Source organism: Nymphalis io, chromosome 25, assembly GCF_905147045.1.
Source record: "Nymphalis io chromosome 25, ilAglIoxx1.1, whole genome shotgun sequence".
NCBI lineage: Eukaryota > Metazoa > Arthropoda > Insecta > Lepidoptera > Nymphalidae > Nymphalis > Nymphalis io.
The window spans coordinates 9,264,043-9,281,064 of NC_065912.1; the positions used below are offsets into that span (position 1 = coordinate 9,264,043).

Sequence of the window (17,022 nt, forward strand, 5' to 3'; positions counted from 1 at the left end):
TGTGTGTTACTTTATGATGTTAGCATTATAAATTTGAATGATTTTCATATATATATATAATTAATACATTGCTACTGGCAGACTGTGATTGTGACGTTAAAGAGTTACCAAATTAAATAGTATGCATTAATTTGAAAAAAAATAATTATTTTGTAATTAATTAGCTATGTTATTTGATTGTTGAAAAGAGTTACTATCAAGTTTTTTGCCACTTTTTCTCAGTATCTACGAATGTGTGGTAGCTTTAATTTGATGATATCTTGTAAAATAATGGTTCAAAAACTTGCACAATCATTCTTAAAAAAAGTATAAGATTTAGTTTGAGAAAATTCTAAATTTTTAATTTAAGTACACCACTCAGCAAATGCAGGGTGGATTCCAACAGACTCTATATACGACCCGTAATTCATCGAATTCCTGTGCTAGCAGATTACACCAGACTTGCACTATAATTATGAAATGATGTAACATATTTAAAATTCAAACTTACCATTAACCGCACATTAACTGTAGCATTAGGCTTGTTTACAACCACATGAGCGTTCGTCAATATAAGTCCGTCTTCTTTAACGATAAATCCAGAACCGTTGGACAAGGTGATCGGCTGACCGGTATACAAATCGTGCCGTCTACCATCATTTATCTCTATATACACCACAGACGGTGCAGACACGGCCACAACATCAGCTATAAAGTTATACTTATCCCTTCTACCTGATAAACTTATCACAGAAGCAGCCGATACTTTTTCTTTAGCACTCACATAACCTACGATACCCGTAGCTACTAATATACCACCATATATGTATTTATTATTAAAACTATTATGATTTGTCTTTTCTTTAAACGTTGTGAAAGTACGACACGTACATCTATAATTTATATTTATTATTGGTTTTATATTTACAAAACGCGATACCGACCGCACTACTGACATTTTTACAACTGACTTCAACAATGCCAATGACAATGACAGGTAAACATACTTGGCTGGTCTGTCAATCTAATGTAACTACAGATAAACACAGAAATTTACATTTAATGTTATGTAAAGTAATATATCGTTACTTTTTTATATGATTGTGTACACAAAGCAATACTTTACACTAAAAAAAAACAGTATTTCATAGATTATTGCAAAGCTTGCTACTATTTGCAGATTGTTTCCATTATAAAAAATTACTTTGTTTTCGAAACTTAATGTATCTTGCTACCACTTTTAAATAGTATAAATTATATCGTTACTTAAATATTGATATATTTTTCTATAGCAGTTAAATGTACAAATACATTTAATTAATCTATCTTTAAAAAGGTGTTACTTATTGGAGTTATTGGAAATGAAGAACCGTTATATTTTTGTGTCAATTTTTAAAAAATAATAATAAATAAACGACTCTTGCTTTAATATATTTATTCATTGAAAAATTCAGGAATATGCTTCGATTTATTCAATTTTTTTAAATGTAACTTACTACAAAATAAAATGATTATAAAAGTAAAATACATTATTAGGAACTATAACTACATAATATAATTTTACACTTAGATACGATATTTTTGATATTTACATTTCACTTATACATAATATTTTAGACATATGTTACTTTATTACATGCATTCCACAGATAGGTGATTATCTGCGCCTTCGTCATTATAGGTTTTTAAAAATTGGTGTTATATTTTTTATATATAAATATATTTTGTTGCGTGGAACACTTGTTCTATATGACTTTTAAAACAAGCCTTTTTAAAATTCAATCTCAGTGGCCTAAGAAAACGGAAATTTCACAAAAATAAATTTATTATGTTTAAATAAAAATTCCAAAACTGTTTTATTTTTGTTATAAAATAAATCTTATAGTTTTTTACTTATATTTGTTCACACTTAAGTATTTTTGTAACATTTGCAAACAAACTAACTTCGAAACGAAGTTACTATAATTAATTAGTTTACCATCCAGAAGATTATTAACATAATAAATTGATTACATAACCAAACCTCATTATAGCCTCTGTAATATAATATTATTACATATTTTTAATCTGTATTTTGTGTAAAAAACATATATTTTTTTAGTTTTGTTCTTTATTTTAATAACTCACCTAAATATGTTCAATTTGAAGGTATGTTTTGTTATATTTTAGAAAATCTATTATATTATTAATAATCGATACGCCATATACATATATCTTATGGAATTGATACACTTCAAACAAGTACAGCGTTAGATACAAAAAATAAACAACTGTAATGCTACAGTCACATTTGTATCGTGGTGTCGTTGACCAAAGGAACGAGAATATTCAGATCAATTTTATTTTCAGATCTTTCATTCATAGACTAGATGGTGAAATTATATCAAAATAATTCCACCCAATCCCTGTATATTACTATATATACAATATTCATTACATATATTTCTTTTGTTTTATGAACGAAAACATTTTTACTATACATAAAGAACAAATCTAGTTTTTTATATAGAATATTCTATACACATATAAATGTATATATTTACGCTTATATACTTACTATTATTATTGACTAATCCGAATTCACTTATAAAAACAGTGGGGCTATTCTGTAAGATGTATTATGCAATAGACTTTACTTATTGTAACATTTTACTGGTGGTAGGGCTTTGTGCAACCTCGTCTGGGTAGGTAACACCCACTCGTCAGATATTCCACCGCAAAAAAGCAGTACTAGTATTGTTGTGTTCCGGTTTGAAGGGTGAGTGAGCCAGTGTAATTACAGGCACAAGGGACATAAAATCTTAGTTCCCAAGGTTGGTGGCGCATTGGCTATGTAAGCGATGGTTGACATTTCTTACAATACCAACAAAAAAATCAATGAACACATACAATGACAGAGCGTGGGTTCCACAGAGTAGCACCGCTGATCAGTCGACGATACGATATCAAAGGGTTCGCTTCAAGCCCAGTCTTAATAGTATTAATCATTTCACATTCAGATAAAGCCGAAATTGATAATTACAAACTCCATTAGTTTATAATAAATCTAGCATATTATTTTTAATATAATTAGCAAATTTGAGTTATTATACAAACACACAAACTTAACGTTAAATATTTCAATGTAAGACGAATGCTACATTCACGATTTTTCGACATTTGCGATCCCATGGCGCTCCTCGTTAAGACGGAAAGGGTATCGCTGGTTTTTTAGTTGGTATTCCGATGTTCGGGGCGCACTCGGCGCCTTGGACATCAGCGAGCCCCACATAAACCGGGGATCCATTCACTATCAGTTCACTATTGCTTTAAACATTTTTTTTTTACACTTAATAGGCAAACGTTTGACCGTTGACTTGCCTGATCTTAAGCATCGACACGGTCAAAGATGTAGCACGCTTGCCTATGCCATAGGCAAGTATACTGCGTTATTTATCAAATATTTTTTTTATTATATATTGTTAACAATATATATATATATATATATATATATATATATATATATATATATATATATATAAACAAGTCTGCACTTTGTCGCATCTGGTCTCAAACTAATAAGATTAAGACACACGAAGTCCAAAGACTACTTCATATACCTTTAGCGCGTTTGCCGTTCTCTAAGACAACGGGTAACGACCGTTAAAATTTTATGACATTAAGAGTATACCTGTTGGTTAGTGATGCCTGGACGTCCTAGCCAGGCCACATGGAACATCATAATTTATAATTATCAAGTACCAAAACATTTTTGGGTTGATCCCAAAAACGATCGCTTATTATTCCTTTGATACATTTTGTATTTAATTCGCTAACTAACCTATAAATAAACTGCTGGTATTTTATCACACATTAGCTGGAAAAAGACCAGTCACTACACCCGCAGCCTTGAACTCCATTTTCCAGTATCCCGTTGTGTGATCCATTAACTTTGCCGTTAACATCGGGCCTGTATGTGTAGAAGACTTCACAGAACGCGGAATCGTCTCGGGGCAGGTTGTAGTTGACATGTTTAGCTGCAAGCCACGCGGCTCCCATAGCACTCGAGACCCTGAGTCGAACAAGTTCTAACTCAATTTTTACCTGGTAACAAAAATGGTATATTAGATCCAAATTCGATCAAATCCATATATATTTTTTATGTGAAACGGAGTCAAACCGGCAGGAGGCTTTCTTGATGGTAAGCGAGTACCAGCCTATTCATGTAGACTCTTTAAAAGTACTTTTGTTGATTATGTTAAGTGATTAATGTCTATACATTAATCACTTAACATGGTAGCTATCTACCATCGGTTCCGAATGTACATTCTACCGAGAATAGGATTTGCTATCAATCACATATATGTAATAACCGTCAAAATCGCAAAACTTTATCAATAATGGCGTTTATATGGTTATCGATTCGATGTTATAGCAATTGTTTATAATGTTTTAGAAATTATTTTATACATAATTAAATTACTTAAAGCGTAATAATTAAAAAAAAATATTTAGAATCTATATACTCTCCCTCTCTATATTAGATTAGAGTGGACAAAAAAATCGCAAATATTAAGTAACTCCACTGACCCGCCTCGCAGCCAGCTGCTGCAGCACCCCGGGCCGCAGCGCGCCCCAGCTGTTCCACACGGAGCCGACGCACACGACGCGCAGCGCGGCGGGCGCGCGCGCCGCCAGCGCCGCCCCGTGCGCCGCCAGCGCCGCGCCCGCCGCCGCGAACAGGTGCTGCGACAACGCATCGCCTTGTTCTGCTAATTTCGAGAGCTTCGCTGTGAGGCCTGGAATCGGATGAAGATCAATATTAAAACTTAGATTATTCTAGTATATTATTTAGCACTGATCTCCCTTGAGTCTCTCCTTTTGAAAGCTCTCCGGGTATGTCCCACCCATTTATAACTTTTGCTACCACCAAACAGCATTACTTTGTATTGTTGTGATCCGGTGAGCTAGTGTAACTACAGACACAACAGACGTAATGTCCCAAGGTTGGTAATGCATTAATAATGTAAGGAACGGTAAAAAATCCTTATTTCACGGTCGGTGGTGACCACATACAATCAGGTAGTCTGATGGCCAATCCGGCAACCTATATAAAATAAAATAACGAATACCTTAAATTACAACGTACCTGCAAAATGCGACTTATCAAAGTGCTTATAGGCGTGTGGTAGAAGGTCAGCCCGTGTTTCTGCTTTGAAGTGTTCACTGATTACTTCCCAGACCCTTTTAGTTGGATGTGGTGACGGCACCAAGCCATCTTCATCATCGAATATCGCTTTCACTGCGCGATGAGCAATCCAGTACGCTGGAATAATGTCATATATAGTTCATTCGCAAATTTAATAGTTTTTTAAATCGTGAAGCCGTAAAAAATACAACTACAATGAACAAAATTTAGTTAATTATAAAGGTTGTATTGTCACGGGCACAATGTGTGCAAAATTTCAGCTTAATCGCCAACGAGTTGGATATCATGAAACTTTCTCCATGAACAAAAACATTTAGTAAATTATTAGTCAATTGTTTTGTAAAACATTTCGAGCGTCAGATGACGTCAGCGTGAGATTTGTTATTGTAAGCGCGTGAATGTGTGTTATCGGTACTCGGTAGGGATAGCTAACTTCGACTGATCACACGCCATTTTTTTGGGCGTAACTTTGTGCCCAAATGCAAAATGGACGACGGCACCGTCTAATTTCATCGTAACTATAAAACTAAAGGTATATAGATGTTGCTGTAATCATATGAGGATTGAATTTTAATATTGGAACAAATCTGCAAAACATAGGGCTGTTTATTATCCAATTTTGATTAATATATTTATTCCAAGTAACGATAAAAATAAGCACTTTTAATTAACATATAATCTATATATTTTATATCAGTTAATGCAAACGCACTGAAAACAATTGAGATAACAATATCCAATATGTTTTGTCATGTTGTGTTAAATAAAACAGCAAAATAAAGTTGCAATTAACAAGGCGTTAGTAGCCTGATTGCTTTACCGACACATTTAATTTAATAAAGCCCAGATTGAAAGCAGAGATGGCCCAGTGTTTAGAATGCGTGAATCTTAACCGATGATCGTGGGTTATAAACCCGGGCATAAACCACTGAATTAGCATGTGCTTAATTTGTATGTATAATTCAACCCGAGCTTGACGGTGAAGGAAAATATCGTGAGGTAGCCTGCATGTGTCTAATTTCACTGAAATTCTGCCACATGTGTATTCCACCAACATACATTAGAGCAGCGTGGTGAAATAAGCTCCAAACCTTCACAAATACAGGAGAGGAAGCCTTAGCCCAGCCCAGTTTTACTGTACTGTTTAGTTTTTAACTGAACCCTTATGATATGTGTGACAAACTTACCACCACCTTCATCGCCCAAAAGGTATCCCCAACCTCCGCAACCATATTGCTGACCATCTGGAGTCCTTAACAATGCATTCGATCCAGTACCTGAAATAGAAAAACACCCATTTAACACGAAGCTGTTTTTATTTATATACATTAATATAAATTAGGATGGTGTCAGATTTTTTGGTAAAATCTTACTAATGCACGTTATACTCCAGACGCTTGGTGAATAAGTATTGGCCGAAGTAAATATATGATTTTGACGTCACGATTGAAGCTAGTTTTGCTATAATATTCGTGTATTATTCAATAATACAAATGTATGAAAAAATGAATATCTTTGTCTTAATGTTTTCTTTTTCTATATAAAATTAACACATTTATTACTCCCAAACGTTGTTATATTTCATTGTCTATTAAAGCGAAAGACGCCTCGTTTCGAAAGAGAACACCACGACACTTTAATTTTTTAATTTATAACAGGAAGGCAGCCGTAACAAAAGAGTCTTTTCAGAACCGGTGTTAGTTTTAAATTTAACTATCAACAAGTGTAATGTTTTACATTGAATAAATTAGTCTGAATTTGAATGAACGATCGACATATTACGTGATCGTGCCTTATCAGCGATTAAACAAAGAGCTGATAAGAATATTTTGCTTATCAATAAATAAAACCGGTTCTCTTTACTGAATAATTATCTTTTAATTTAAAAAGAACGATATCATTCATAAATTAAATTTCAGTTTATTTTTATTTGTTTGTGAAAGTAGCTGGTGCATTTTAGCCACTAGATGGTGAGTGTACTCCTCTAACCATAAGCGTTGTTAGGGTTATCGATTGACTTTCAATGTGGTGGGAGCTACGCCGTAATTCATTTCACTTCAGCCTGTAAGGTAACATCCCACTGTAGGGTTACGGCCTCCTCTCCGTAAGAGAAGAAGGTATGGGGCTTACTCCACCACACTGCTCCAATGACGATCAGTGGATACACATGAGGCACAATTCCATGGATATCACACTTGCAGGTTACTCACTGTTTTCCATTACCGCGCAATACAAGATGAAATTTAAAATTAAGCACAAATAAATTGGTATATTCAATAATAATTTATGAAATATACCAAAAGCGCGTAAAGCAGTTGGTCCTGCGCCTGAACTCTTTCCGGTCATGTCGATTTGTTGTCCCATAGGATTGAGATAGTATTGATAATATGAAAGTGAGGAAATAGATAGTGTTTCTGTGTTTGCGCACAAACTTGCTAAGTATAATATTTCCCACGCAGGTGGCTGGCCCTTGAGATTGGCCGCCGTAGCCGAAATAGGTCTGGAGGATTTCGTCATCAAATATACCAATATAATTTTCTTAATAAATGATCATGTACTTTATTAATAAATGTTATAACAGTGGGGAAACTCCGAAAACAACATATACAGTGCAAACAAAGATTTATAGAAGTGCTACTTTGTAAGAACTCCTTCATTGCTCACCCGTTAAATGACCACAACCGACTTATATACTATTTTGGTGCGTGTATTCTTGAAATGTTATAATTATAATGGCCAATGTCACATATCACCTTATGATATTTCACAACCGGTTTCGGCGGTGATTTCGAGTTTGTTCTTACAGAGAGAGAGAGGAGACATAGTGTGAGAAATACGTAGTAGTAGACTTAGTAACAGCCTGTTAATGTCCCACTGCTGAGCTAAGGCCTCCTCTCTCTTTTGAGAAGAAGCAAACCTTCTTTTCTTTTTCCACCATGCTGCTCCAATGCGGGTTGGTAGAATACGAATATGGCAGAATTTCAATGAAATTAGACACATGCATATAAGATATGCGTGTAGATGCCGAAAAGAAATGACGGATGTCATATGAACATTATCAATTTATGATGGACACTCTAGTAACAATTTTTTGATACGAAACAAGTTGTATTGCGGTCGACATCATTTAAATTAAATGGCAGTCTGAATAGGAAGATGCAGATTTAATCAACTGAGGAATTTATATATATACGTTTTTTACATTTTTAATAATTACTAGTTGAAATGATTCTCCTGTATCTAGTTTTTACTGGCTCAACCTGGGATGTGAGCCCCTTAGCCTTGTTAATTAGAACGAGGCATTTCAGATATACGACACAAAAAATTGTTATTACTCAATAAAATATTCAGAAACCGTAGTGGGTTATATCCACAAGCCCGGAGTAAAGCATCGTGGTTATACAGTTTGCTCAGTAGTGGGACGTTTACGGTCTAAGCTTAGTAATTTGGTCTTTCTTTTCAATGAACATTTAAAAACGTTGATTTCTAAAAATAGTGAAATTTCAAGCCAGCATAACTACATACACGAGGGATGGTACATCTCAGTTTCAAGGTTAATATTATTCGAATAAGGTTAATTTTTCTTACAGCGCCAATGTCTATGGGCAATGGTCCATTTCCCCGTCTAATAATATCCTGGGCGTCATAATAATATCCTAGGACATAATTCACACACGGCCATCTAATCCCAAACTAAGCAGAGCTTGTACTGTGGAAACCAGACAACTGATATACTACATATACTACTTTTCTTTTGTAAATACATACTTATATAGATAATTACATCCAGACTCAGGACAAACAGACATGTTCATGCACAAAAATGTCTGTCCTGGGTGGGAATCGAATCCACAACCTTCGGCGTGAAAGGCAAGTATCTACCAACCGCGCCAACCAGTCCGTCAATATATATATATAAATTCATATAATATAGAAACAATACGAGCTCTAAAGTGTACCTTGACATGTTCCTTAGCTATTATCCGACCAGAAGGTTGAGTTTAGGTTATCAGATGACCCAAATGTGCTTAATGAGAACGCGCCCCTATTAATCGCTTGACACACTTTTAAGTTCGATGTAAACAACTTTATACATAATAATAAAGCGCTTTTAGACAATTTTTTCATTGCGCTTTGAAATTTAACCACGATTCATATTACCATGGGGATGATTTTTGTGTTTGATGTCAAACATCTATTGGCTGGTTGTAAGACCGACTCGTATGCCGTGACGGCAAACGGCATGACGCTCTCTTAACCGTCGTGCTTCCCAATCCGCTGTCTGTGTGTGCGTGGCGCATATACTATATACTTCGTTGCTATTCGAGGTCTCGCTGTGGCCGATATTAGACCGTAATGCATTAGTAATAAAAATTATATTTAAACATTCAATATTTATTTTTTTACAGAATTCTTCTGTTGCATGTATGAGACACGGAGCATTAATTTAAAAAAGTACGATAAGATTGCAACTGAACGAGGTTTTGTATGAAAATTGCAGCGTGAGATAAATACGAATAAAAGATAATATAATTAAATTTAAAATTAATTTGGTTCTTTTTGGAAACTAACGACCTCACTTATGAACTTTGTTAAGGGTCAAAACAAAAAACTGCAAATCGCAACAAAGAGCTCCAATGCCAATAACACCGATGCGATTTCGTGCGGCATCGTGTCTCACTATCATGGTACCATATTTACATCACCTATGAATCAATTCGCAAGCTTTTATGATGCGTCATGTCAGTTCGCACATTTCTGCGTAGCGGGTACGCATTTTTGTATTTCGGCCATTAGCGGGTAATTAGTTAAAACATATTTTTTTGTAGTATAGGTAGGCGGACGAGCATATGGGCTACCTGATGGTAAGTTGTCACCAATGCCCATAGACATTGGCATTGTAAGAAATGTTAACCAATGCTTACATCGCCAATGCGCCAACAACCTTGGGAACTAAGACGTTATGTACCTTGTGCTTGTAATTACACTGGCTCACTCACCCTTCACACCGGAACACAACAATACCTGAGTGGGTGGTACCCAACCAGACGAGCTTGCACAAAGCCCTACCACCAGTATGCCGTAACTACTTCGAATGTCAAATCAATGATGACAGACAGGAAGAAATCCGTGTTTAATTAATCATTCGCCGAGCAACCTTTATAAGTAAATTATTAATGAAGCCGGCTGCTTCTCTGGTCGTAATCAAAACTATTTTCTTTAATAACAAAAAAATACGCAATGTTACTAGTACAAATAATCAACTTAGTGCCATTGGTCGAAAATCGTGAACTAAATAATCTGTGGTATTCTTTGAAAATTGTATTTTACGACGGCGAATTCGTTATCGTAATTGAATAGTTATATATTACAAATATATATTAATCAAGAACTGTTTTTAGTGCAAATATAATAAAGCTTTTAGCATATTCCATGGAATATTTTAAGGGAATTTCCTTATCCTAATTCCTCGTGTTATTGGCTGGTGATTCTTACCAGCTATAAGCACCATGCCACCATTAGGTGCGCCTGTAAAAAGGGAACCAGCTGTGTCTGATGCTACGTAGATAGCGCCAGCGCATGCTCCGTCCTTCTCCATCACACGGGCCGCGAGGTCCGCGTTGCTGCTCTCTTGCTCACACCCTGACAGCGTGAGACCCTGCGCAATTGGTTATAATTGTTACAATCATACAATTGTTTTTTTTTTTTTTTATAGAATAGGAAGGTGGACGAGCATGTGGGCCACCTGATGGTAAGTGGTCACCAAACGCCCTTAGACATTGGCATTGTAAGAAATGTCAACCATCGCTTATAGCCAATGCGCCACCAACCTTGGGAACTAAGATTTTATGTCCCTTGTGCCTGTAATTACACTGGCTCACTCACCCTTCAAACCGGAACACAACAATATCAAGTATTGCTGTTTTGATTCTGGTAATAGATATTATTTATACTATGCTTTGTTTATATCTATGAACTGAATATCAATAGGTCTTTAAGAGTAGCAAAGAATCACTTTTTTTTTTGTTCAAATTATAATTTTTATTATATTGTTTGCAGAAGCGGTCTAGTGCCTTTTACGTAAAATAATCAAAATAAGATTTATTCAAGTGAGCTAATAAAAGCACTTTTATATCATGATACAGTATTTAAATGTAAAGATTACCACCAGACATCAGAATTCCTTTCAATGAGTGGATTTTCGTACACATAAACGTCGTGTGTAGTAAAAAATCTACATACAAACAAGCTTATATATAAAATGATAATAAGAACACACGTACTCATCTTAAAAAAATGTTATATATATCGCAAAATCATGCCGTATATAAGATAAATGCACGATTCAATCATTCCATTATTATGTGTACTAGTTTAATCCGGTTAAGATACAATTATTATATACAGATATTGTATGTAATAATTGTTTTTATTAAAAGTAGGTTAATGAAAGAATGATGCGATCTAAATACCTACGATCAGTTCAATTTAAAAATAAAATACAGTTTAAATACAAAATAACACGGACTTATAATAATGACCTCCGGAACGATTTCGGCCACGGCGGCCAATCTCAAGAGAGATTAGCCAACTGCGCAGGAGATATAGTGCACGAGTGTGTGCGCAAACACAGGTGAACTCTCTATTCCCTAACTCTCATAATCCGATGGGACGACAATCCGACACGAACGGAAAGAATTCAGGCGCAGCACTAACGGCTTTTCATGCAGTCCGAGGCACGGGAGTGTACACATTTCAACTTCCGGACTGCGGGCTGCTACTGAGGATTTTTTGACAGAAAAACCTAATAACTTTTTTACTGGCCCGATCTGGAAATTAAACCCAGGACCTCCGTCTCCGGCCTTACATCAAGCCACTAGACTTACTAGGCAGACACCAGTCAGAGATCAATTCAATTTAAAAATAACAGACAGTTTAAATACAAAACAACGACTTACAATAATACCGTTATAAATAACATCATGATACCAAATTATCAATAGATAACGAATAATAACGAGAAATCGAAAACGGTTTTTTATAATCTGTATCATATATTACTTATAATCTTTATAAATTTTGATCCTAAAAAATTTAAATTAAGAACGCATTCATTTTAGCTCATTCGTCACACATACTGAAGATATGTTTTTTAATTTTCATTGACACGCAAGGCTTAGACGCTAACCTTGTTAGTTTCAAATGCCTTCTCATTTTTATATTAACAATTTATTTTAATATTTGATATATAAATACGCGCCATTAAGATATTTTGCACACCTTTAGCCTTTAAAAGAGCAGCGATGGCTTAGTGGAGGAAGACGTGAATCTTGACCGATGGTAAAGTCAAACGAGGACAAACACCATTGAATTTTCAAGACCTCAATTTGTGTTTATAATTCATCTCTTGCTTGACGATAAAGGATAATATAGCAAGGAAATGATTCCTTTTGTCAATTATTGTCAGATATTAAATGTATTTGCAATCTATTACTGCAAATACAAGATCGATACCGTCATTACCAACGGTGAACCAAATACTTACCTGTTCTCAATTGTGACCAGCCAACTACACATGTAAACACACTCTCCATCGACGCTCATAATCCGATGGGATTGAAACCAGGACCTTCGAATTTGTAATCTTATAAGCTAACCGCTAGACCAACGAAGCAATTTAACTAAATAACAATAATATCCTGGGACATTATTCACCCGGCCATCTGATCCCAAACTAAGCAGAACTCGTACTATGGAAACCAGACAGCTGTTATGCTACATATACTATTTTTCTTTTGTAAATACATACTCATATAGATAATTACACTCAGACTCCGGACAAACAGACATGTTCATGCACACAAATGTCTGTCCTGGGTGGGAATCGAACCCACAACTTTCGACGTGAAAGGCAAGTATCTACCAACCACATTAACGGGCTCGTTAGCAACCGGCCAACAATACACAAATGTACATGATATACCTACCATTGTGTGATTAGTCATAGTATAAAGTCATTCATTTCAGTTGGGGTTACTGACCGACATACGACTATCACAAGGAATCACAACTCTTGAAAACCAATTGACAATATGGAGCATATTCATGTACTCTTAACTATGATATTTTTTAAAGAGGTTATAAATTATGACAACAGAATTAGTAATTTACCCCTCCAATTAGCGTACGGCTTGTGTAAGAAGTTGGCATGACAATAACCCAAGAGAGGGGTACCCACTACAGCTCAGGTCAGCATTGAACCTGAGACTTTTAAAGCCCCGTAAACCATTGCACTATTAAACTTTATTATTTAAATTTCAATTTTCCAGCAGATCGGAATGTAAATTCTAGCTAGAAGAGTCGTCAAGAAACTAATTAAATAGGTACAAGCCCGGGCAGAATTGTCATTTACTTCATTTGTGTTTATAATTCATCTCGTGCTCGATGGTGAAGGAAAATATCGTGAGAACTTGTATTTGTCAGATGAAGAGTCTCCAAATGCCTTAGTTAGTGAAATTTACAGGTTGTTTTTTACTCAAAGTTAGTCCATTACTTACCAAAGAGTCGATAGGTTGGTCCAGAGGTATACCGGCGTCTTGTTTAGCAGCGTGAAGCATATCGATCACTCGTTTAGCACACTCGTCTATACCCAGCGCCCAGTGGTTGGTGCCTGGTCCTCGCGCCTTGCCCACAACTTTGCCGAACTCGTTGCATATCACCAGATTCGAATGCGTTGCTCCCCTGTTAAACATATATTTACTTTACCACAAAATACAATAGAATTTTACATAAACGACTTTATCCTAGAAGATCTGTACTATATATATATATATATATATATATATATATATATATATATATATATATATGGTACGTCTTTTTCTTTGATTGTTTCCTAGTTCTTTTATCTTATTTATATGTTGTCCAACAAGTACTAAATAAATAAATAAACATATACATAGTACAGGCCTACTTCTTACTTAAACGTACAAAATAACCTTTATATAGAGGTATGTAAATACATACACACATGCAAATATTAATATACTAACTCTTTACCTGGCTTCGCTCGGTTCATAATTCTTAATTGCTTAATAACAATTTCTATAACCCTTTCTTCAATAACGAATAATTTGCTTACAAGCTTTCCTCCACTTTATCACTACTTAAAAGGTAAAAATTTCAAACACCCTCCCTTAGTGCTACCCTTCAATATAAAAGGAACCTGTATGCAAATGTTCACGGAGCTAGTTCCAGTAGTTTGGGCTGTGCGATGATTTGTGTCAGTCGTTCAGTCAATTTTTCTTGACAATACATACTTTATAACACGTACACACATTGTTTTATATTGAAATCCATGTGACTATTGGCTTCAAACCCTAATAAGCAATACTGACTTTTCATGTGCTCGGTGTGTTTATCGGCCATCTGATCCCAAAATAAGCAGAGCTTATACGATGGAAACCAGACATCTAATATACTACTTTTCTTTTGTAAATACATACTTATATAGATAATTTTATCTCATGACGCATTACGTCTTACCGAGGAGAGCTGGACACCCTACCCATGTAAGCTGAGATGGCCCAGTAGTAAGAAAGCATGAATCTTAACCGATGATCGTGGGTTCGAACCCGGGCAAGCACCACCGAGTTTTCATGTGCTAATTTGTGATTATAATTCATCTCGTGCTATACGGTGACGGAAAACATCGTGAGGAAACCTGCATGTGTCTAATTTCACTGAAATTCTGCCACATGTGTATTCCACCAACCCGCATTGGAGCAGCGTGGTGGAATAAGCTCCATACGTTCTCCTCAAAAATTCACAGACTGTTACTTTCCTTTTTTATAGATAATTACACCCAGACTCAGGACAAACAGACATGTTCATGCACACAAATGTCTGTCCTGGAGCCCACAACCTTCGGCGTGAAAGGCAAGTATCTTCCAACCACGCCAATCGGCCTGCGCAATTATAAGAAGAAACATAAATGTATTGAATTATACCACACATTTACCTTGTTCGAACCCACATTCTTCAGTTAAGATGCACGTGTTCTAACCACTGAGCTGTCATACATATTAATAATACAATATTGTATACTTTTATATAACAAATAATCTATCAGTAAATAACAACATCGTATATAATTACATTAATAAAGATAGCTTTGCATATACAATAATATTTATTTCAAACTATTGATAAGGTGCGCTGATATAATGTGCTATCATTGATTTGTTATCAGTTAATCGTGAACTTGGCCTTATTGAAGTGAGGTTTCATTTTGAACGTTCACGTTCACGTGGACTAATAACTTCCCATTTCGATCCGATTAAGAAAAGTGCAAACATTAATATTCTAGGTAGGCTTTGTACAAGTCTAACTGAGTAGGTATCACCCACAGCAGGTTTGAAGGTTGAGTAAACCAGTGTAATTACAGAGACAATAAATAAAATCTTAGTTCCCTAAGTTGGTGGTGCATTGGCGATGTCAGCGATGGTTAACATTTCTTACAATGCCAATGTCTATGGGAGTTGGTGAGCACTTACCATCAGGTTCATGTGCTCTTTCGCCAACCTATTCTATATGAAAAGATAATGATAAAAGAGTACTTAATATCATCTATATATAATATAATTATCGAACTCTACATTAAAACTAACCTTTTAAATGCAAAAATGTGCGTAGTACTTATAAGAGCATACTTAAATTCGTCTACTTTTTGGACATGTTCGAACATTTTTCACTGTTCATATCTAAGGCACGTTATCTTTCGAATGACATATGCAAGTTTAATTCCTTCTTTGATAATAAATAAGTGTTCGATAAAAAAAATTCACATATATATTTTTATATGTATTAGGCAAAAAACAGTTATATGTCTAACAAGTAAATAATACTCTCGATCCAAAGTTTTCATTCAAATTTTATATTTACTGTTTTGCTTACGGATAAAATTATTAGATTACTTTAGAATCTATTTCGTGGAGGCGAATTTTAAGAAGTAATAATAATAAACTAAATGACAAAAGTAATTGACAACCTTATTAAGGACACACCCACCAAAGATATAAAGTAAATAAAATAATTGTTTTTCATGCGCAAGAGTTTGTTATTCAACGCGTGTCTGGTAAACGGAATGCGGGTAATTGTTGCGGGAAATAACCATTATCAACCGTCTGGCTGGTCACCCACTATCAAGATGTTAAGATTGTGCACTGTGTCAATACGAAACAGATTATTTACTACACATTTGATACTGTCTATAATTTCATCGGATTTAGTTACGTGTTCAACAAAAATAAAAAAAAAAATCATCTAGAATATTGATTAGTCGAAATTTTTTTTGGAGAAACCGTTATAGTTGCTTATTTAGATTGTTTCATTGTTTAAGTTTAATACCCATTTATTGCATGAAATTAAAATTATAATCTATATTTGGATTCTTAAGCGAGATTCAAACGGGTGTGCTACTCTCTGAGATCTTTTATCGTATTTTACTCAGGAAATTTGAAGAAAAAATGACGATTCGCTATTTTGATGGGTATTTCCTTTAAATGTTATCATTATTTTAGTCGAAATCACATATTACTTTTTAAATTTCACGATCCACAGCTTCTATACTATTTATAAACGTTATTTAGCGGTTGATCAGATAAACAACGCTGTCTTCTTCTTTCGAATGGCAAATCAATAATGACAGAAAGAGAGAAATCAGTGTTTAACTCAACAGCCACTAATTCCTCTCACAATATAGTTTAAGCATCAAAGATGCATGAATATCACGTTTTACAACAAATGTACTGCCTCGTTAATATGCGGCAAAATCAGTGACATTTAAATATATC

The 17,022-nt window shown here is 34.9% G+C and overlaps 1 protein-coding gene across 1 annotated transcript in view; it reads right to left on the reverse strand.

Moving 5' to 3' along the window:
* Window positions 1–17,022, reverse strand: part of LOC126778331 (uncharacterized) — a 28,187-nt gene that overhangs the window by 5,799 nt on the left and 5,366 nt on the right. The window contains exons 2-8 of the mRNA XM_050501840.1: window positions 13,726–13,909; window positions 10,664–10,826; window positions 6,355–6,444; window positions 5,108–5,284; window positions 4,549–4,757; window positions 3,855–4,062; window positions 491–783 (exon numbers count right to left, since the gene is read on the reverse strand). Of these exons, the coding sequence (XP_050357797.1) occupies window positions 491–783; window positions 3,855–4,062; window positions 4,549–4,757; window positions 5,108–5,284; window positions 6,355–6,444; window positions 10,664–10,826; window positions 13,726–13,909 (1,324 nt within the window). The remainder of the gene's footprint in view (window positions 1–490; window positions 784–3,854; window positions 4,063–4,548; window positions 4,758–5,107; window positions 5,285–6,354; window positions 6,445–10,663; window positions 10,827–13,725; window positions 13,910–17,022) is intronic.